Genomic DNA, 22,876 nt, shown 5'->3' with positions numbered 1-22,876 from the left:
CCGAAGATATTGAGAACTTGAGGAAAATTGTGCCTTTTGATCATGATGTTTATTTACTTACTCAGTGTACTGACAGGTGGACTGTATAAAATTGGTTGGTTCCTGATGCTAACTACTTGTGCCTGTGATGTAACGTATATTTGTTAATGCATTTGTAATGAATCTATGCATGCAATGGTGTTGTGGCATGCGTCAGGGTAAGCCGGCTCTTGTGGGGCAGGACGGGGTGGGTAGAAGTAGTATATTCATGGGTGGGTGGGGGGGGGGGGGGGGGGGGGGGGGGGGGTTGGTAGAATTCCCCCGTTAGCAGGCCATACTGAGCTCGCATTCTTCGTGCAAATATTTAGAGCTTCTTGACACCAAGGAGATGCTTTTGAATGAAAAAAACATATTGTTTGTTCAGAAATGGCTGCCTGACATGCTTTGCTTCCGTTCATCATCCTTGGCGTTGGAAGAATGGACCGCGGCGCCAAGGAACACTGCTATGAGGAAGCACAGGACACCGGGGAAGAGTATATCGGCTCGATTTATGCGACCATCAAGAACATAGTTGATTGTTGTGCCTGCAGATGAGTGCATTCTGAATAGCTAAGGTCCACAACTTTCAAGAGCCTGAGTTTTTACAGTGATGACAAAATATTCAGATATGCCTGAATGCACCTAGAAGTACCGTCATGCTTGAGCAGATGATGTTTGTCACTGACAAACCAGCAAACGCCCATGCGTACTGCGAGGCCAGGTTTCCGAGACCGATAGCGAGGCCGCCAGCCATTGCCATCAGCACTGAAGGCCAGTTATCCTTCATCTGCCATCACATTTCCAATCTAAGAAAGTATTTGCTGCAGATAAACCAAAAAAAATGAATGCTTCTGGGTAAAAAAAGAAAAACCTTTTTCATCTGACAGGGTCACAATTGAGACATTCAGGTTGCATTAGCTTAAACAGCAGTGACTTCAGAAACTGGAAACTTGCAAGACACTAACCTGGCCGAGCTGCGTGAAGAAGTCTGGCTCGCCTGGGCTGGTTTCTCCAGCCTGCCCAAATTTGATAGCGATCACGACGGCGGCGAGGAGGTTGGTGATGGAGTAGTCGAGGTAGGTGTGCTGGGGCAGCCGTCCTCTGCGCTCCAGCAGCGTCAGGAGAGCCGGCCAGGTGCCCAGGAGGAAGAGGGACGCCAGCATGAGCGCGATGGCGCCGCCTCTGTCGTCCACGGAGATGGGCATCTCTGCCGATGGCGAGGGACAAGAAGCGAAGAACTGCAGGGAGATCTCTGCCAGATCTGGTCAAGCATTCAAGCAAGCATGTTGACCTGACAATGGAGATGATGCTGTATAGACTCTGTTATATTGGATAAAAGATTCATTCGAGTTCTTGAGATCTGCTCCAGGACTCGAAAATGCGAAAAATGCTGACTCCGTGATTGAATAATTAAATCAGGGATTCAGATTACAAACCCATTAAGAAAGGCTATCTAATATTTGTTGAATGCGGTGGACTTTTAATACTTTCGGATCAGGTTCGTTGTTGTTTGATTAGATTAATCAGTTGCCTCTGCCTCTTTCTAGAGAATGGTCTATCAATCAATATATTTTGGTCACCAGTTTCTTTTAATTATATTTTAATAAAAAATAAGGGTATCAACCGTGATGGCTTCGAGGTAAAAGTAGCACACGATTATCTAAATTATCCGATTAGAAAATTGTGTGGTAACTAAAATGAATGTATCCAAATTCGTTTTTTCTAGATTTGATTTTGATTCATATTCGAAATAAATATGGATATGGACGAAATATACGATATTATCTGTATTTGTATATAATAAACACCTCTCTAAACTATGCTATAAATTTATTATTTTGATTTTAGGTTAAAAATTAATATAGTTATTGATGCAAGTTACTTTCACCTACTTTATTTTACTAATGTTATTAATATAAAAAATATACGCTCAGAAATGTTATTAATCTAAAATCCAAATCCAGTTATACAACGTGATGTACTCCAGCACCCAATCGGCCTGAAAGCCTAAACCCTCGCCGCATGACTTCTTTCCACCTTCCTCGCTCTCTCCATTCTTCTTCCTCATCGTGACAAACAGTAGCGCCGCTGCGATAGCCACCATGTTCTCCATCGCTAGCAGGTGCTCCTATGAAGGCTCTTCGGTCTCAGAGGGGTGGGTGGACGGAGAGAGACGGAGTGAAGGGTGGTCGGCGCCGTCCATCGAGCGCCAAGCCGCCAACGGGTGGGATGGAAAGGGTAGCTGAGACCGGCAGAAAGAGGGACAACGGGAATGAGGGCTTGGAGGGAGGCTAGCCTAGGCGGTGGTGCAAAACTCTTCAGGAGAAATGGCTTAATGGGCGCATGATGGCGATGGAGAGCCCCGACAAGAGGGCCTTGGCTTGATGCAAGGTTTTTTTTTTTTGGCAAAATGGAGGTGGATGAGGGCTATAGGACCACAGGTTGATTGAAGGAAATGGTTTTTACAAGATAGCGTGACAGATAATAAATAATCATATGTTTAATATGAAGTATTAATAAATATATTAGAAAAGGTGAGTGATTTTTTTTACAAAAATGAGCGATCTCAGATGGGCGAGGGCGATAGGACCGTGGGTTGATTTAAGAAAAGTGGGAGACTTCTTAGCAAAAGGACATGACAGAAAAAAACTACTGTGTTTAATCTCACCAAAATATTCATATTCATTTATTAAAAATATTTTAGAAAATAGTTTTAAGAAGTGATTTTTTCACGTGTAATGTTTAATTCTACATGTATGTTTTATAATCATTTTGTTCTTTAAAAACTATCAATAAAATGAATGGATACTTGCTAATTGCTATCAAAAAATAAGTAGATATCTGAATACGAATCCGAATTTGAGCTATCCGTTTTATATTCATATTCTAGAATATCTGAATCTGTATTCTTGTTCAAGTTTAAATGTGGTAAAATTTGCTATTTGAATTCGATTCCATGAGGATGTGGTCCAATTCTGGTCCTATTACGGGGTAGGGGAAGGTTTGCCTCAGTTAGAAATCGCAAATCTTCTAATACACATTAAACAAACCTAAACAAGTACAATTATAACTTGTCCAGATAAAGCCGAGGTTCCAAAACGGAAGACCCAATTTCCCAACATTTGAGCACCTTCGATTGAGATAACTTTTGCAATCCGACTTCATATCGGATCGATTCAAATCTGGACCGCTATTATAGTTTTGCTTTTCTTACCTATTATTAAATAGGTAAAGTAAGTAAGTCTCTTGCCCTCTAATTTTGGTTTGGTCCAACTTATCTCACCGACATTATCTCACCGACAAGGTGAGGCCTCTGTCCCGCTCATCCAATTCTTCCCGTTTGCATTACGCATTTGATCCAAAGTCTAAGAGAAGTTATTGGTATCGTCATGCATTGACACGTAATCTTGAGATGACTCAACAGACAACCCATACAATGGGTTGTCTTATGGATTGTTTGGTAGAGTTATATAATTTCTTAATTTATGCATATGGAAAAAATAAATATTATGAGTTGCATGGCAACAACAACTCGTACAATAGTTGTTGAATTATCTCGTCCTAAAATTTAGCTCATGAGATGGTTATTTTGCGAAACAACAATCTCTTTCTCTCTCCTCTCTCTCCTCCATATTATAAAAAATTCTATATGGCACTTTATGAGATGATCTATGAAACTGCTATTGTAACCACGTACTTGCTCTAACGAGGTGTGCTGCGACTCGAAGAGTCCAAAACGGTTCCGATTGAACAAACTCCTGGTACAATAAAAAATATCATACATAGCAGCCAGCGCCAGACTCAATCGAGCACGAGGAGACAAAGCACTGTGTGACAGAGGAGAGGAAAAGGCAAGAAAATATAGAAGTAATGGTCTCCGTCTTGTAGTAGCGGTGACCAACAGCGGGAGAGGTACGCTGTAATTGTCTGCCGCTTCAGTATGCCGGCGACGTCCAGTTCTTGGACACGCACAGGTGGAGGGCTGCGACGCTGCGGTGCGGACGCACTCGGCGCATGCCGCGCGCCACGTAGCCGCGGCAGAGCGCCACGCTATGCACACGCTTGCCACCGTCGCCCACCGTGCCGACCTCCAACCCCACGGTGGGGTCTTGGTCTCGACTTTTGTTGTGATATCGAACGCATAAGTGGAAGCAATTCGGTTCTAGATCGTTGGAGGTAGGAAGTCGAAGAGAGCACGACCACACTGGAGACACGAGATTTGGTAACGGAGTTCGGCCGAGGCCAAGACCAACATCTCCGGAGCTTGCTTACGGGCGCTCCTCCCCGACCACAGCGACACCGGCCACCCTGAGCGCCGGCCCAGCCGGCTGACGCACCCTGCGAGCTTGTCTCTCTGCTTCTCTTTCTTGTGGTTCACATAGTTACAAGGGTGGCCCTCCTTTTATAGAGAGGCCGGGTACACGTATATCACCAACTGTACCCTCTACCACTAATTGCAACATCAAATCTATGTAACCTCTTAATACAAATAAATATTCGACACATTTTCAACAATCTCCACCTTGGCGAATATTTCACCACCTTGAAGTTGTCATGCACGAACCACCATGTACTCCAGACTTGAGTTGTTGCCTTTGCCGCTCATAAAGAGCAGCTTGACAAGTCTGACTTGGCCTCAAGCCCGCCGCCTTCAGGAAGCCCTGCTATATATCCTTGCAATTGCAACTTCCCGATGACTCCACCTGCAACAACACACCCTCGCAACTTGTAAAGCTGTGATGCCATCCTCTCTCCCACCATCACAGTCACACTGCCCTTAATGATCATCATAGTCACCTTATCCGGTTCAGCCCGGAACATCAGACCATCACCATATAGAGCACCAAGCGAAATCAGATTCCTCCGCAAGCCTGGCACATGCTATACACCTTGGAGCACTAGCTCATCTTCATCCTTCATTTTGATCTTGATGTCACCTAGTCCAACAACACGGTGTCCTGTGTCATCACTCAAGTAGGCTATGCCAAATCACAAGCCTTGTACGAAGAGAACCACTCCACCTTGTTCATCACATGTACGAAGAGAACCACTCCACCTTGTTCGTCGCATGAAAGGAGCTAGCTAAATCTAACAACCATAATTTATATGACTGTTTTTCACTTGATACCGAGAGAAGATTACTGTCATTATCCGAGTCACACGATGACCCTGCAACATTATCACTTGCCTCCTTTTTCCCCTAGACAGTCCTTCTTCACATTGTTGATGCTCGTTATTAATACACTTTTAGTGCCATTTGAATAGTGTTTTCATGCATATTCTTATGCTAACCCGCCACTTGGTACTTGAAATAACCCCATTATTGCATATGTGTTGTGTTTTGGACCATATTGGAAAATCACAGGAAATACGACATAAATGAAGGATTTTTCTACAAGTTGTACTTTGGCCCGAATTGGAATTGGAAGGCCCAAATCATGAACATTGAACTGTAGGCCCGCAGAAGAAGCTGAACTTGCACGGGCCATATCTTCCTCATCCGAAATCCAATTAGGGCGAATTTATAGGGAAAATTGCATGGCTCGATGAGATCTACAACTTTCGTATGAAGCTCTTGTGCATTGAAGGCCAACATAGGGTAGGAAAATCGGCCCATGGGGGTTCAGGCCGATCGGCCTGGCCCGTTTTCAGCCCCATTCGATGCCCCCCTTTCACCAGAATGAAACCCTCGATGATCCTAGGGTTATTTTCTAGATACTTGACCACGAAGGCACCCCAACCGACACCGACAACTATAGATACAAGGACATTCGAAAAGGAGGAACAATCCCGACGAGTTTAGACCTAGCCACCACCGCCACAAAATGAAAAACAAGGATTAGATCAGATCACCGCGATGACCAACGTCGGTGGAGGCTAGGAGGCGCGAAGAAGACCTTAGGCCGATCGGCCTGAGGAGCCCTAGGATGATCGGCCTAGGGGGTTCCTACCTCCTCTCGCCGCCATCTTCGGTGACGACGTTCTCCAGAGTCTCCTCGACCCCTTTGTACATCAATCTCTATAAAATGATGGGGTAAAGCCTCTATTCATCCCTAGGATAGTTTGGATCCTTGATATGTAACTGGTACATGTACTTTATGCCTATCAATTCTTCATGGTCTATGTCATTGCAATGCTTCATTCATATGTGTTCTGATCAGCACATATTCTTAGTAGAGTTTGTGGTAATCGTGGTGATTAGTTTAACTCTGCGGACACTTTGATATAGATGTGTGAGCGAGGTTGTTGAGTATCCCTGAGTAGTGATGGTATGCAGGAGGGAAAGAGCGGAGCAAGCACATAACTGCTGTGAAGCTAGTGAAGGCAACACCCCTTTTGTATAGTAGATATATATTCATGTGAAGCTAGATCCTAGGGAGGGAACACAAATCTATCTTTGTTTTCTATCTTGTATCACCCTTTGCTCTTTGTTAGTTTAGATTAGTTTGTCTCTCTACACAACTCATATTGCCTAATTCTGTTAGTAAGATTACTATAAAGTGAGAGCCAGAATCCTACTTGTTCCACGGATTGATAACCTTGAGGGAATACTCTAAGGGAAAAGCTACATCTGATCCGTGCGCTTGCGGTTCATGAATTGGCATGCTAACTGCCGTCAACAAGCTTTTTTGGCGCCATTGCAAGGGAACAAGTCAGTTTGCTGTGTTTGATCTTTGTATTGATTTTGCTAACCCACTAATACTTAATTTTTGTGTAGAATCTTTTTATTTTTATTTTTCTTTTCAGTGCCTAGATGGATCTGTTCGTCTCACCATTGGAAAATGAAGAAATGTCGCTAAGGGAATTAGCTATGCCATCATCAGAGGACTTTGAGATGCAAAAATCAGATTTGGAGCTTGCTACGACACCCTCTGCTCGTCGTGTCGTGATGCCGCCACCCGTGCAACACCCGATCACACCACCTCCACCGTGGTGCTCCTGCACTCCAGTCGACCCAGCCACCAGCCACGTCTGGCCCCTGCCGGTCTGGATCGCGAGCCGATGCTGATGCCCCAACCCGGCATTGTCTTCACCGGCCACTGTGTTGGCCCGACCACCACGTCTCGCCGATCCTCGCCAACTGCAGCCCATCGGACAAGCTAGGCCACCCTCCTAGCGTGTCCAACACCACTGGTCGGATTGCTAACCACCGCCATGCTCCACCTTGCGCCACACCGAGCAGCTTCCCGGCACCTGTGAGGCATGAACCTCACATCTCCACCTCTCTCCACGCCTCCTCACGATCCAAAACCAACCATACAGCTCTGATACCAATTGTTGTGATATCGAGCACACAAGAGGAAGCGATTATGATCGTCAGACTGCTGTGCCGTTATCTTTTATCTATCTTTCATCGAACCTTTGCTTCTCTAGCTGTTTGAACTTCCCCCAGTGTCAGTATCCTTTTGCTATGTACCAGACTATTTGGTTTACCCTAATGATAGTTAGTGTTGCTCATTATGTGTTGTTGCTGGCCTTTCTCTACGAGATATTGGCTCCTATTGGTTGCTCTATTTTGGTTTATCAATGAGTAGTACAAAAACCTGGAATGTGCTTGTGTGGAATGTTCGTGGTATTAACTCACAACAAAAATGGGATTGCATTCGAGATAAGATTTCAGAAAGTGCAACATCTATCGTTTGTATTCGGGAAACAAAATGAGAATCCTTTGATGGTGCCTATATCTCCAAGTTTTCCTGAGACATCTAAATAAATTTTGCTTCTCTCCATTAGTTGGTGCTTCTGGGGGGCTGCTAACTATGTGGAATGGTAATGGTTTTGATGGATCAGTAGTCTGTGTGAATGCTTCTTTGATTACTCTTAAATTGAGATCCCTGTCGACTGACAAAAGTTTCCACCTTACCAATATTTATGGTCCATCCTCTCTTGCTGAGAAGGCTGAGTTCTCTAATTGGCTTTATAATTTTGATGTTTCTGAATTTGAAGAATGGATGCTGGTTGGGGACTTTAACTTAATTTGATGCCCAGAAAATAGAAATAAGCCTAGTGGCTCTGCTAGTGATATGCTCATGTTCAATGATCTGATATAGGACTAGAACCTTGTGGATGTTCCATTTGAAAGCGGGCACTTCACATGGAGCAACATGCAACCTGATCCTTTACTGGAGAAGATTGATTGGGTGCTTATTTCATCTTCTTGGCTTTTGTCTTTCCCAGCAACAAAAGTTCAGTCCTTGGCCAGATCCATCTTTGATCATACTCCTTATTCTATTATCATTGGTTCTGATATACCAAGGTTTGCTCAGTTTAGATTTGAAAATTATTGGGTGGATCTACAGGGTTTCTCAGATACAATTGCTCTATATTGGCATAATAATCCGTTCTACTCAAATATGGCCAAGACAATCTTTGGAAAATTCGTACAACTCATGAGAGGTCTCAAACTATGGGCTAAAGAGATTTCTAGACTAGGGAAGTTGATCAACAATTGCAACTGGGTATTGTCCATGCTAGATGGTCTTGAGGAACAACAATTTCTGTGTAGAGTAGAGAGGAATTTCAGAAAAGCTGTTAAATTTCATTTGGCAAATCTTTTGGAAGCTATAAAAGAATTTACTGGAAACAACGGGCCACAATTAGATGAGTGAAATTTGGAGATGAAAACACAAGTCTTTTTCAAGCTATTGCCACTATCTCTTTCTGGAGAAACTATATTGCTCATTTGCAACTAGAGGATGGTACTTCGGTCTCTGATCATAATCTTAAGGATGGTATTCTTTGGACTGTTTTTAAGGAGAGACTTGGAGTTTCAGAATAAGATATAGTTCTTTTTGATCTAGCTAACCTGGTGCAAAGTGTTAACCTTCTTGTGCTAGATGATTCATTCTAAAAAGAGGAAATTGATCAAGCTATTAAGGATCTACCCTCTGATCATGCCCCAGGCCCGGACGGTTTTAATGGTTTTTTCGTGAAGAAATGTTGGAACATAATATATGAAGACTTTTACAGGCTTTGTGCTGCATTCACATATGGCAATATGGACCTCTCCTGCATTAATAGTTAATTGATCACTCTCATCCCTAAGAAGGACAATGACTTTAGACTCGTCTCCCTTCTGAATTATTCCCTTAAAATGTTAACCAAATTGGTTGCCAACATATTGCAGTGTGTGATTTTGAGGATTGTTCACACTAATCAATATGGCTTCATCAAGGGATGCACCATACAAGATTGCCTGGCTTGGGACTTCCAATTCTTGCACATTTGTCAGCAGTCAAAGAAAGAAATAATCCTTCTCAAATTAGACTTTGAAAGGGCTTTTGATAAAGTGGAACACCATGTCATCCTTAGTATGCTCAAACATAAAGGATTCATAGACAAATGGATTGGGTGGATTCAGTCTATTATGGGTTTTGGCTCCTCATCAGTTCTACTGAATGGTGTCCCTAGTAAACCCTTCAAGTGCAAGAGGGGTGTTAGGCAGGGTGATCCTCTATCACCATTGCTATTTGTTCTAACTGATTTACTTCAGTCTGTGGTTAATAATGCTTGCTCATTAGGACAGCTTCAACACCCTCTTGGTTAGACTTTTGGTGGAGATTATCCAATTGTTCAGTATGCAGATGACACACTGATCGTTCTGCCAACAGATGTGCCACAGCTGCTTTGTTTGATAGACCTGCTCCATACATTTGCTCTATCTACAGGCCTCAAGCTCAACTTTAGCAAGTCTTTTTTTATTCCAATCAATATTGATGATGCCAAAGCACAGCTTCTAGCCAACACTCTTGGATGCCAAATAGGTTCCATGCCATTTACCTATTTAGGGCTGCCCCTGGGAACAACAAGGCCAACATTTCAGGAATTCCTTCCCTTACTCAATAGAATTGAGAGAAGGCTGATGGGTTTGAATACCTTTCTCTCTTATGCTGGAAGATTGGTAGTGGTGAACTCTATACTCAGCTCCCTTTCTACATTTTATCTTTGCTCTCTAAAATTTCCTGTTGGGGTTATTGAGCACATTGATAAGTATAGAAAACATTACTAATGGGAAAATGTGACATTAACCGTAGAGGTGGCTGTCTAGTTGCATGGAAAAAGGCTTGTCTGTCCAAACAGCAAGGGGTCTCGGCATCATTGATCTTAAAACTCATAATACTGCCCTCCTTCTGAAGTTCATGCACAAATTTTATAACAGAGATGATCTGCCTTGGGTTCACTTGACTTGGAAGTGTTTCTACAAAAGACCGATTGTGCCACATGTCAGATCCCCGGTAGGATCCTTCTGGTGGAGAGATGTCGTGTCACTCTCTAATAGCTTCAGGCTGATTGCAGCTTGCAAGGTGAAGGACGGTCTCACAGCTATGTTCTGGAAAGAGCTTTGGGATTTGGGTGTTCTACAATGGCAATATCCTCAACTCTTTTCCTTTGTCAAAAATCAAAACATCTCGGTTGCGCTCTGTTTGAGGCAGGATGCTCATCAAAATTTCTATACTCCCCTCTCAATGATTGCTTCAGAACAATTGCAAGTACTCAGTCTTAGAGTTCTGGGTGTAGGTGTTAACAGAAATGGATCGGACTCTTGGTCCTATATCTGGGGTAAGGATATCTATTCCTCCAGAAAAGCTTATACTGTGCTCAAAGGAAATGCTGCTGCCTCGCTGATTTTTAAATGGATGTGGAAATCTAGTCCACAAGGTAAACACAAGTTCTTCTTTTAGCTGCTACTCAAAGATCGTTTGAACACTCGCAATCTCCTCCGCGGGAAACACATGGTACTGGATGATTATACTTGTGTACTTTGCACTTCCGGACATGAAGAAACCCTGTACCACCTCTTCTTCACTTGCCTTTTCAGTATTTGGTGTTGGAACTGGCTTGGGGTTACCTAGGATCTTTCCCTCTCAACAGTGGGATTGATCATTGATGCTCGCCAGAAGTTTGGATCCAAAATATTCATGGAAATCTTGATGGTTGCTTGCTGGTGCATATGGTTGCATAGAAATGGCATTATCTTTGATGGTGCAGCCCTCTCTCTGGATAGATGGAAGATGGGTTTCAAGGAGGAACTTTCTCTGATTATGCATAGGGCTAAACCTTCTTTGAAACAAGAGTTGAACATTTGGTTATGTAATCTAACATAGTGCTTTCCCCTCTAGTAGTTAGGATCTTCTTTGTACCTATGGTCTTGTAATTTGTAAATATCCCTTTTATATATAAAAAAAACAGTAGGGGCCTCCCCTGCTGTTCGGTTCAAAAAAAGCGAAAGCGATTCGGTTCTGGATTGACGGAGGTAGGGAGTCGGAGAGAGCACGACCACACTGGAGATATGAGATTTGGTAATGGAGTTCGGCAGAGGCCTACATCTTTGGGGCTTGCTTACGGGCGCTCCTTCCCGACCACAGCGACGCCAGCCACCCCGGGCGCCGGCCAAGCCGGCCAGCGCACCCTGCGAGCCTTGAGGGTAGAGTTGGTGGTAGATTTGTACCTATCCTCTCTATAAAAGGAGAGGGCCACCCTTGTAACTATGTGAACCACAAGAAAGAGAAGCAGAGAGACAGGCTCGCAGGGTGTGCTGGCCGGCTTGGCCGGCACCTGGGGTGGCCGGTGTCGCTGTGGTCGGGGAGGAGCGCTCGTAAGCAAGCTTCGAAGATGTAAGCCTCGTTCGAACTCTGTTACCAAATCTCGTATCTCTAGTGTGGTCGTGCTCTCTCTGGCTCCTCGCCTCCTTCGATCCAGAACCGAATCGCTTCCGCTTGTGCAATCGATATCACAACAACTCTCGAGGTGGGACATAAGGGGTCGGAGATTCCCCGCGAATGTATCATTGGCTGCGATGGTGCCCGACTGCCTACGCTAGAGCACATGTGTCGGGTGCATCCATAGCTGAGGAGGAACCGGCAGCCGCCTTCGACGATCCCGTCAAACAAGTGGTGAGGAGCACGAGGAGGAATGCGGCTCGAAGAGCCATGGCTTGAAGGACGGCGTACCTCTCCCCACTACTGTTCACCGTCTGGTGGTAGTGGCGGTGACAGAGGAGCACCTTGCCGACGACCAGCGGCGCTCGCTTGGTGGTTAGCGCCTGCCCTGGACGGTGGCTCCCAGCTTGCCATATGCGATGCCATGATGGTGACATCATGGTGTGCGTGGCTGATGCTTGGTTTTGTCAATATGGGGACCGGGAAAGAGTTAGTGTTGGTGCTCTGCTTCACGTAGGCAGTTAGGCAGAGGAGAGAAAGAGAAAGAGGAGCTGGTTGTCTTACTGGCTTACTGCAATGTTGGAGAAGATGAGAGAGACTGCTGGCGATGTGAGGGAGAAGAGCAGGGGCTTAAGGGGTAAATTGGAGATTAATTAGTGGCATAAGGTCTTGGTTGAATCTAAATGGGCCATATTTTGGGCCAAAATAATTTAGTTCTAATCTTAATTTTTGTTACAAATAAGTTAGTTTCTTTTCTAAAACCAAATTAAATAGCAGTTACAATCTTTTATCAATAAAATAGCAGTTAGAATAATTCAAGTGACCGCAGAATTATATTGTTAAAGCAATAATTTCTTACCGGAAGCATAAAAGAGTTAAAAATGTTGGATTTCATAATAGGGATCAAATTTGATGTTTGATTTTAAAAATCGAGTGAGTTCCATTTTATCATTGACCCGTAGCAACGCACGAGCATTCTTGTATACTTTGTTGTTCACTACTGCTCCAAAGGTCAACATGTCAAGCGGTATGGAAGCTCTGCATGGCTCACGAGTAACAAGTAACAACCCATAGAAGCGGCGTGATCCCTCAGCGTGTTTCCAGATATCACACCCTTTAATTTATAGTTCTGAAAGACCTGACAGATTGAGCACGAAAATATAACTGGGATTATTGAACTGTTGTTTTACCTTATAAATAGGTGATACGGATGTCATCTAAGTAGATGGGATTATTAAAATACACCATGTTAAATTGTGGAGAAAAAATATAAATGGGAGAGGTATTTTGCTTCCAAGCGGCTTTAAGGCTTGGGAGGTTATGACGCATCATTTGCTAGAGTCACAACGTAAGAATCCAACATAAGTGACACTCTATTTAGTGACGGAAAATAAAAACACGTCACTAGTGTGGTCTTAATAATATAGATTTTTCTATGGGTCACTAATATCTTCGTCTGAGCAAGTGCATTGAAGTATTAGTGATGGCCCTTGTTGAGTCGCGTCACTAATGATGGGTGACCAATCCTTAGTGACAGTTCTTGTTGAGACGTGTCACCAATGTGTTCCCTCATCAATGACGTGTTTTCATTACTTGCGCCACTAATATGCCCAAATATATATCAGTGACACGTTTTAACCTGCGTCACCAATGTTAAACGTCATCACTGACGTGGCTTCTCTCTACCCACATCACAAATGCTTGGTGTTTATTCCTTATTTTGTTGCATGCCGAATTAGTAACGCGGGTTGTAGAAACGTGTCATTAATGTCATTACCTCGGACATATGAGTGACAGCTACTGTTGAGACATGTCACCAATAATTGGTGTAAGCTAATGGTGACAGATATCGGGCCACTAATATGATTGAACATACTTAAGCTTGGGCTAACATAGATCTAAATGGGCTAAACAGCCCAATGCCCGGTCCAATTTGTAGTCTCCTATCCCTCAGCCCGTTAGGCTTGCTCCCCCATCACCCTGTAGCGGCGGCACTCCCCCATCTTCAACCACGAACTAGGACAGGTGTGGTGGCAACCGACTGGAGGCGGGTGAGGCAAGCCTCCTGTGTGGAGGGCTGATGGCGTGGCGCCATGGCGGCTTGCGTAGAGGGGGCAGGCGGCTAGTCGCGGCCTCGCGGGGCCATAGTGGTAGGTGGGGTAGCACATGGCTGATAGGGTCAGGGCCGCAAGTGGCTAGGCACAGGATTGCGGCGGCGGCGGGCGTGGTGCAGGGGTAGGGTGCAGGTTGGCTCGTCCCTTGCTCATTCTTCACCGGCAGTCAACAGCTGCCATGGGGGCTGGTGTACATCAGCGGGCGGCAATCGGCAGCAACTGCGTGGACTGGCTTTCGCGGGGTCGGCGGGCTGCGGTTGCCGGCTGGGTGCTTCACCTCCACGCCTTCATGGGCTCGTGGGCTCTATTTAGTGAGTAGTCCAATCCTCCACCACCTCGTGGGCTCATCCTCATCGCCGGCGCTTCTTCTTGCCCGGCGCTCCGTGAGCAAGCAAAAGCCAACACGACGACAACATGGCTACAAAAGCCAACACGACGACAACATGGCTAACAGCGGTCAGTATCCTGATTCTAGAGTTCTACGCTCCAATCACTCAGTCTCTAGAGTTCTACACTCCAATCGCTGAGTCTGTACTTGTACTCCCACAAGTGGTACATGGCAGCACCAATTTCCTTTATTACTTCTTAAAAGACTTTCAAACTTCACAGATTTAAAGATTTAGGCATTAGTGACGCGAACGTTCATAAAACATGTTACTATTAATACATATTAGTGATGTGGATTGTAAAAAATCCATCACTTATAGGTCACATTAGTGACGTGGTTTACTACAAAACGCGTCATTGCTATTGACATTAGTGACGTGAAAATTTATAAAACATGTCACTATTGATACATATTAGTGACGTGAGTTAAATCAAAACCGTCACTGGTAAATATTTATAAATGGCAATTTGATTTTCCGTCAGTAATGTGAATCACATTCGTGATGATATTTTAGTGATGCGAGAAATATCCGTCACTAATATAAATTTTATCTGTCACTAATGTATGGTTTCTTACGCAGTAAGTAAACATTGTTCACTCGTGATAATATATCAAATTGGATGTATGCAGATAGGGTTTGGAGATATTATGCACGTGAGCGCAGGATACGCTCAGGTCGCTGGTTGGAAAGTTAAGGGTAGTTTTAGAAGATCCACATTTCGAGGTAAGCTAATGATTTATTTAGCTTTCTCTTCTGCTTTCCGTCACTGACACTTGTCAGTCCTGCTAACAAATGTAGAAGCTCTCCAGTATTTGAGTATATCGATCAGTTGGGTTCATATGTGTAGGCCCCAATCTGATTTGCACACATGGGTACTTGAGCATGGATAACTCAAATCAGTTTCTAGTTTTAGAGTGAAACAAACAATTTGGACACCAGTAACAATTTTCACCAAATTAACTCCGTTCCGATTGCTTTTTGCAGACAAGGACATAAAGAAGCACTGAAAAAACTGGGTTCTCGTGGCAGAGAATCCGACTCCCTATATCTTCGTGATAGTACCTAGATCAGTAGCTATCACGTACAAAACTCATTCCAGCATAATATCACATCCATACCACGATAATTGCACATCAATATTTATTACATCCCAAAATTTGAGAGGATGACATGACTAAAACCAATGCAGCGATAACTAAACTTCAAGATAGCAACTCCATCTTCTCGATCTCCACTATAGGCATCACTTAAGTGTAGCGTTGCAACCTTTAGTCGTACCATCCGTCATGGTTGAACTCGTGGTCAGACTCTTGTAACTTGCAAAATCACGAACATCCCCAAGGAATGGGACAGGTCCATGTCACTGTTGACGCTCGTTATTGACACCTTTTTAGTGTCATTTATGTGGTATTATTGGACTAATTCTTATACTAACCCACTACTTGGCACCTGAAATAACCCCATATTCGCATATATGTTGTGTTTTGAACCATATTGCAAAATTACAGGAAATACGATATAAATGAAGGGTTTTTCTACAAGTTCGATTTGGGCATGGACTTTGGATATTGGAAGGTCCAAACACAAACATTGAACTGCAAGCCCGTAGGAGGAGCTGAACTTGCACGGGCCATATATTCCTCACATGAAGTCCAGTAGGGGTGAATTTGCAAAGAAAATTGCATGCCTTGAAAAGATCTACAACTTTCGTATGAAGCGCTCGGGCATTGGAGGCCTACAAAGGGCAGGTGAATCAGCCTACGGGGGTCTAGGCCGATCGGCCTGGACCGTTTTCAGCCCCGATCAACGTTACCTTTGCTCCACGGCACCTTTGGACTATAAATATCCCCATTCTCCATCAGCATGCGTATCCATCCACCAGAATTCAACGAAACCTAGGGCATTCACCAGAGGGAGCTAACGGTTGCCGCAAGTCTCTGGAGTTGTCTGGGAGATGGCTTAGGCCAAACCCTAGCCGCCATGGTTTCCCTGCATGGTTGTGCCATGGTGTAGTTCAGGAGAGCCAGTAGTAGATCGTCGATGGTATGTACTCGAAGGTGATGATCTAATACAGCTATTATGTGAGCAATATTCTTCATGTCATCCGATCTATTAGTGACTTAATGCTTCCTTTTATGCTTTCTATTTATCATGAATATGCTAGTTCCTTAGTTTAATGCTATAGTTTAGACTATATATCATGCTTTCTGTGATCATGGTGATTAGATCTAGTATGTTGACCCTTCATGATAGCTAGACATGTTCACCTGTGCTCGTGCCCTTAAACTGCCTGCGCCGATAGGGGGGATCGTGACGAGGTCTGCTTCTGTGTAGGGTGGGGGTTTTCGGGAGGTTGACCGCAGTTAGTAGTTGAAAGATTTCTTTGGATGAGATGCATGATGTACTTGTTCGTTGGCTAGAACTACAACAAGAAGATGATAGGCTCTTGCTACCTTGGTGGTGCTATATCATATATATATATATATATATGTGTGTGTGTGTGTGTGTGTGTGTGTGTGTGTGTGTGTGTGGTCTTCACTTATTCATGCCTTTGATCTTTACAACAGGTTTGCCTTTATATGCAATCGATGCTTCATGTTAGGATCGCTCTGTTAGATTAGATGGAAAACCCTAGTCAGGTCGCTGCTGATCCACGGATTGATAAACCTTTGATGAATACTCTAAGGGAAAAGCTACAACTGATTCGTACGCTTGCGGTTTACAAATTTCCACACTAACTGCCGTCAACAGTCACCATCCTTATATGCGCAAGCTAAAAGTGGCATAGAACTATTAGTCAAGGAATAGGCTCACGTTTCCTATGCAGTAGGAAGCATAAAGAGTAACTTCCATAACAATCATCCCATCTCTCAACACATCGGGAGCATCCTGGCACCCTAGGGTCCCTATCACCATCATCCTATCTCCATCAGTAGGGTCGATGTGAAGGCTTCTCTCTTCGCACCTCAACAACTGCAACCGGATCCTAAAGGGAAAGGGAGAAACTTTCCCTCTTCCCGACTGCAATTTCGATCTCACAACACTCATATGTAGCTAAAGGGGAGGTAAGGATTTTCCAAAATATGAGGAATGAATGCATCATGGGGTTGTCCATGATTGAGGACGTGGCTATATGTATAGTTTTAACTCTGCAGAATGTGTACACTGGATCCAGCTCGGGGTAAGTCCAAATAGTCCGTTGACCGAGTGAACCGCACCCTACCGGATGATGAACCTAATACTTTTGAAACCATCCTGCATCTGGGCTTGGGTTTGTCCCCCCACAGAGGGTCACCTCGAAATGTGAAGCACTCCCACCGGACCAGTCGAAGGCAAAAGCAAATCAGTGGGCGAAAGGTCATCACCAGTTCCCCTTACACTGAAACTCTGTATCCTCCAGCAGCTATATCGATCTGTTGATGGATTGATAGATTGGTCAGATACATAGATATGCAAAACATGGACACTACACCATTCTAATTAAAGATCCGAGCGTGTCTCATCGTGGCCGTAACAAACTCAGACATGGATTATTCCAGCCATGCCTTGAACTAGCTTGGGCATGACTCAGGCCACCACATGCAGCTTTATATGCAGTACTGTTTACATGACAGGGATTGAACTAATGGCATGGGACGACAATGGCACGGAGTGGTCGACGCATCACCGTGGTGAGCTCCAGCCTCTCGCCAAAGTCCACCGGCTCACCGGGCACCTCCCTCCACTCGAACGCCCACCAGGTTGGCCACAAAGTACTCGAGGTGCAGCAACGACACCTCGATCCCTGGGCAGATCCTCCGCGCGGCGCCGAACGGCATCATCTTGATTTCCTTGACGCCGGTGAGGTCCACGTCCTTCCCCTCACCGCCGGGAAGGAACCGCTCCGGCCGGAAGCGCTCCGGGTCCCAGTCCCACCACACCGTCCCGTCCATCGCCATGCCGCCCAGCGTGAAGTTCAGCGGCGTGTGCCTCGGCACGCTGAAGGCGTCGAGCGTCGCCCCGCCCTCCTCCGCCGCCGCGTGCGGCAGCATGAAGCGTCCCGGCGGGTGCCGGCGCAGCCCTTCCAGCACCACGGCCCGGAGGTACGGCATCTCCGGCAGGTGCATGTCGTCGACGCGCCCGCCCTTGCTGCTGGCTACTACACCATTGATCTCAGCTCGGAACTTCGCTTGGACCTCCGGTCGCGCGATGAGGTTCGCCATGGTCCACTGCATCGCCGTGGCCGTCGAGTCGGGGCCGCCGGACAGGAACTCCGAGCATAGGTCATTTTTCTACTAGTGCCACCGATTCAGGGTTCAGACAAATGACTGAACGCCCAAAGGAGGCCACCAAAAAGAACTCATTGGAGGAGAAAGTAGGAGTGAAACTGACCGGAGAGTTGAAACGAGATTGAACCACCCTTGAAATTTTGACTATTAGAGATAGAGTAGTTTTTAAGAAACATGCACCACATTATTCTTCTTACAAACTGCTAAGCGGTCGATTTCGAAGGCTCCATATGAACTACTGGTACAGTAGTGAGCAAAATAGTCCAGCTCAAGGTACTTGGTAAAGCTTTGATTGGAATCACAGGTTATCTTTTCCGTAAAGTGCAAAACTGCAAAATCCAACTCTTACAAATACAAGACTAACTTTAATTGTTGTTACCGTTTTCACCTTACCTTGATTCAGCTATGTTTTGTTTTATGTCCTCTCTTATTCACCACCTCATTGCAGCACAGCAACCTCCCTTGGTGGTGGGAAGCTTGTCATCCAGCATAGTGTCTCCCATCGTGGTGGTTGCCCAATAGCCGTGACTGGGAGATTCTTGGTGACGAGGAGTGTTGACCTGAAAATGTGTCACGCTGTTGTACAAGCACTTTGAACGTGGAGCACGTAGGGACGTTCGTTGCAGCGCCGCTGCGCAAAACCAGAACCTCCAATTCTAAAAACCGGAATATCTTGTTTCATCAGGAGCCCGATGGAAAACCATCAAACGCTCGTCGGGAGGGACCCGTTAGTGCAAGCGTACCTTGGGTTGCTTTAGGATCGGCAGGGCACCTAGAATGCTCACGATTTGTAGAGATGAAGGAAGAACATCAAGTATAAGATTGGAAAAGCAAGGATAAATGAAAAGATAAAAAGATAAAAGATAGTGTTTTTGATTGATTTGATACCTGATCGGCTTTAGCTTTTTATATTTATATGGTTGGGAGGTCATACCCCATGAAGAGTCCATATACATCACGAAACACGTTTAAAACTATCTCTAATCAGATTCTCCTAATAAAAATCGGAACAAACGGTTTACCAAGACCAAGACCCCCGGTGTAGATGTCTAAAATGACCGAAGGATCAACTTTAGTCCGTGTTTGTAACACCAACCGGGACTAAAGTATCTCTATGGACGAGCTTTTTTTTATTGAGGATCACCTTTAGTTCCTGTTGGTGTTACCAACCGGGACTAAAGCCTCTTTAGTCCTAGGTCCAAAAACAACCAAGATTTTTGTTGAGGATGGAAGGTCATTTTTCTACTAGTGTATACACATATGGAGGCCACTCTCCAGATAACGTTTGGGCGAGACCCCTCTCCACCTTCACGCGCCACATGACAAAAAGAAAAAAAGAAAAAAACCCACCAGGACTCCTCTCATTTCCTTCGTGACGTCGCTCTCTCTTCTTCCTCCATGTGCCACACTCGTCTTCCTCTGTATGCTCCCTCCTATTTCCCCTCACCTCATCTTATATTGTACCAGAGATCCCCCACCTCCCCGGCCAGCCCGTCCGACTCCGGTGGCGCCAGCGCAAGAGTTGCCACCCACAGCCCCCAACACCACTACGGTTACAAGCAAGCGGCGGCCTCGCTACAAGCCCCTCTTAACTGGCCTCCTCCACCATGTGACCAGCAGCACCATTGCCACCCACAACTCGCGACCACTGCTCGCCATCCCTTTAAACCCGCCGGCTATGGAACCCTAGCACCCAAACCCAGAAACCCAAATCCCTAACCCGAACTCCTCCTGCACACACGCCCCGCCGGCCACCCTGCCAACAACTTGTCGGAGACGGAGAAGATCAACAGAGCAGCAGGTAGGCCAGTGTTACTTCCTTCGGCGCTTTGTTACTTCTGTCTCTTTTACTTTTTTTCTTCCAACAACCCTCATCTTCCTCGTCGCTCCAAATTAGGAGGGCTTTCGGGCTAAGCCTAAATCTAGAGCCCTCTCAATTTAGACTTTGGTACACATATTTAGCAACAGTAACACCTCATCATTCAAAGCTACACCACCCAGCCCTTCCGCGGGGCGAGCACGCGTACACATAGCACCCTGCTTAAACTTTCATCATCGCTTCGTGTAAAAGGGTTGACCTGAAGGTACTATGGTTGGAGAACAAAAGCTTATAAGTTGGCTTCACCCTTGCTCAACTAGTAATGTGGTATTAAACATGCACACATGTGCTCATGGGCCACTAATGGACCATCCAAATTTGGGCCGGATGTCACATACACCTCCCCTCAAAGGATCCGACATCCTCGTCCATCCAACTCATCCAAACTTGGACAAATGTCCAGAAACGTTCCCTCTTAGCACATGACTGTACGTCGAGTGCTGGCTCCATATGGCATGCTGTGTGTCCCCTCCATACCCACAAGCGCCATGCACCCACTAGTAGAGAAATGACCTTCGATCCTCAACAAAAATGTCGGAACAATTTGGACCCGGGACTAAAGAGGCTTTAGTCCTGGGTCTAAATTTCATTGTCCATGGAGACCCATTTAGTCCCGGTTTGTAACACCAACCAGGACAAAAGGGGTTTCCATGGGTGACTACCAAAGGATAGCATCCCCTACTCTATCATATATGCTGTGTAGGTGAGATGGTAAGAAAGGATCATACGAGGCAAGAGGTCGTGGGTTCAAATCCCACGCACCGCACATGCGCATATTTCATGTGAAAAATCGTGTTACTTCTGACTTGCGCATGTGTGGGAGCCTCCCGGGAATTTCTAATATTTTTTTGGTGCAAAACCCTTTAGTCTCGGTTGGTAAAAGACCCGAGCCCCGAATGATTAGTCCCGGTTGGATTTTCAAGACCTGTGCGTCTCTCCAACTGGGACTACACCTCAGTTTTCCACCATTGACCATATGTCCACACACTGACACGTACATGAAACCGTGAGGGTCGGCTTTGATTCCACCTGTAACACCCCATCATTCAAAGCCGCACCGCTCAGCCCTTCCGAGGGGCGGGCACGCATACATATAGTACCTTGCTTACACTTTCATCCTCGCTTCGTGTAAAAGGGGCCGAATGTGCTATGACCGGAGGACAAAGGCTTATAACTTGGCTCCACCTTAATCAACTAGCAAGGCAGTACTAAATATGCGTACCTGCGCTCATCGGCCACTAATGGGCCGTCCAAATTTGAGCCGGATGTCACAGCAACATGGGTTCCATATGAATATGTTTTGAAATCAACAATTTTTGCAGGCCCAAAATAGACTATCTATAGTAGTCGTATTTCTAGAGGCAGTTTCGTGAGTGGATTACCGTGGTAATCTCCTTTCCACCCCCAGTTCCATATGTGGACCACATGTGACAATAGGAATTCCTAAGGAAAAAGAAACAGCATAGCTGCCTCATAGTATTTAGCTACCTAATTTAATACTAACCGGTTAGTAACACCAACCGGTACTAAAGCAAGCATTAATACCCGGTACACCGACCGATACTAAAGGGTACACATTAAGGCCTCCAATGACGATAAAATTTGGACCCACTAGAAATGCTAGCATTAGTATTAGGTCTAACCTGTTCAGTATGTTTTTTTTTGGGGGGGGGGGGGACCAAAGCCACTTTTTCCAGTAGTGGTTGTAATACTTTTTGTGCGGTAGCATAGTTACATCTACTTGGATGGTTACGTTTATCTTGAGCAAAGTATAATCAAAGCCTAAATTTATTTTTTTTATCATAATTCACCACGTCCCCTCTTAGAGCAGATGCACAAAATCCTTTCAACAAGCAGCTAGTTATATAACTCACATATGTAGAGTGGAATTATGGAACTCTAGGTGTCTCAAAAATCAATTACGTAGTGGGGGATATATGAGGGGTTCTATACCTACCGGCGTTGGCAGCAGCTCTCACCCGTTGTATGAAGATATTTTCGGATGTCTTAGAAGTACGAGTGGTAGCTAAATTCGATCAGCTGGGGGTACCTCTCCTCTAGGTGTTCAGGTGTGCCATGTGCCCATGTGTCCCAGAGGTAAATTAAACTTGGTAGACATCCGTTCCTACTTCCTATTTATGTGGCAAACATGTGTGCACTAGCCACTACAAGAGTCACCCTTTTTCCCGACAGTTACTTTTATAAATGGCCAACACTTCCAATATATTTGATTCCCTAACTCTAAAACTGTGGGGGATGAAGTTGTTGGCAATTCATCAAAACTATCAGGAATGATGGAAAATTATACTACAAACACTGTTGGCCACTTACTAACATGCTAAACACTGTAGGCCACTTTAAAAACTGTTGGGAATAATGACAACTATTGTGGTGAGCTCAGAGATAAAAAGCAAGCTATGGAGACGGAATCTGCTTCCGTGACCTTATCAGTTTAAACGGAGTCCCCCGAGACTTGATCCAATTGTTTCGTGTTTTCACTGAAACAATTTGAGGCACGGCACCTCCGCGTCGTTCGAGGCACTAAAAA

At 45.1% G+C, this 22,876-nt stretch overlaps 2 protein-coding genes across 3 annotated transcripts; both read right to left on the bottom strand.

Annotated features, from left to right (window-relative positions):
* Positions 1-509: 509 nt before the first annotated feature.
* On the bottom strand, positions 510-1,346 carry LOC117850596 (ureide permease 2). Its single transcript, XM_072292325.1, has 2 exons — positions 984-1,346; positions 510-839 (listed from the first exon to the last, which is right to left on the bottom strand). Exons 1-2 carry the CDS (start codon positions 1,221-1,223, stop codon positions 825-827), a joined length of 255 nt encoding a protein of 84 aa, XP_072148426.1. The 5' UTR covers positions 1,224-1,346; the 3' UTR covers positions 510-824.
* A 16,225-nt stretch (positions 1,347-17,571) lies between these two features.
* Positions 17,572-19,589, bottom strand: LOC140222128 (cytochrome P450 89A2-like). 2 transcript variants are annotated; one of them, XM_072292323.1, is made up of 2 exons: positions 19,193-19,589; positions 17,572-19,080 (listed from the first exon to the last, which is right to left on the bottom strand). In XM_072292323.1, exon 2 carries the CDS (start codon positions 18,393-18,395, stop codon positions 17,886-17,888), a length of 510 nt encoding a protein of 169 aa, XP_072148424.1. In that variant the 5' UTR covers positions 18,396-19,080; positions 19,193-19,589; the 3' UTR covers positions 17,572-17,885. The 2 variants fall into 2 exon arrangements, with proteins under 2 accessions (XP_072148424.1, XP_072148425.1); XM_072292324.1 differs by having other exon boundaries at positions 17,572-19,009.
* Positions 19,590-22,876: the final 3,287 nt, after the last annotated feature.

Source organism: Setaria viridis, chromosome 3 (genome assembly GCF_005286985.2).
Source record: "Setaria viridis chromosome 3, Setaria_viridis_v4.0, whole genome shotgun sequence".
In the NCBI taxonomy this organism is placed as follows: Eukaryota; Viridiplantae; Streptophyta; class Magnoliopsida; order Poales; family Poaceae; genus Setaria; species Setaria viridis.
The sequence above is the reverse complement of the archived record's forward strand: the minus strand, read 5'-3'. Positions and strand labels throughout refer to the sequence as shown.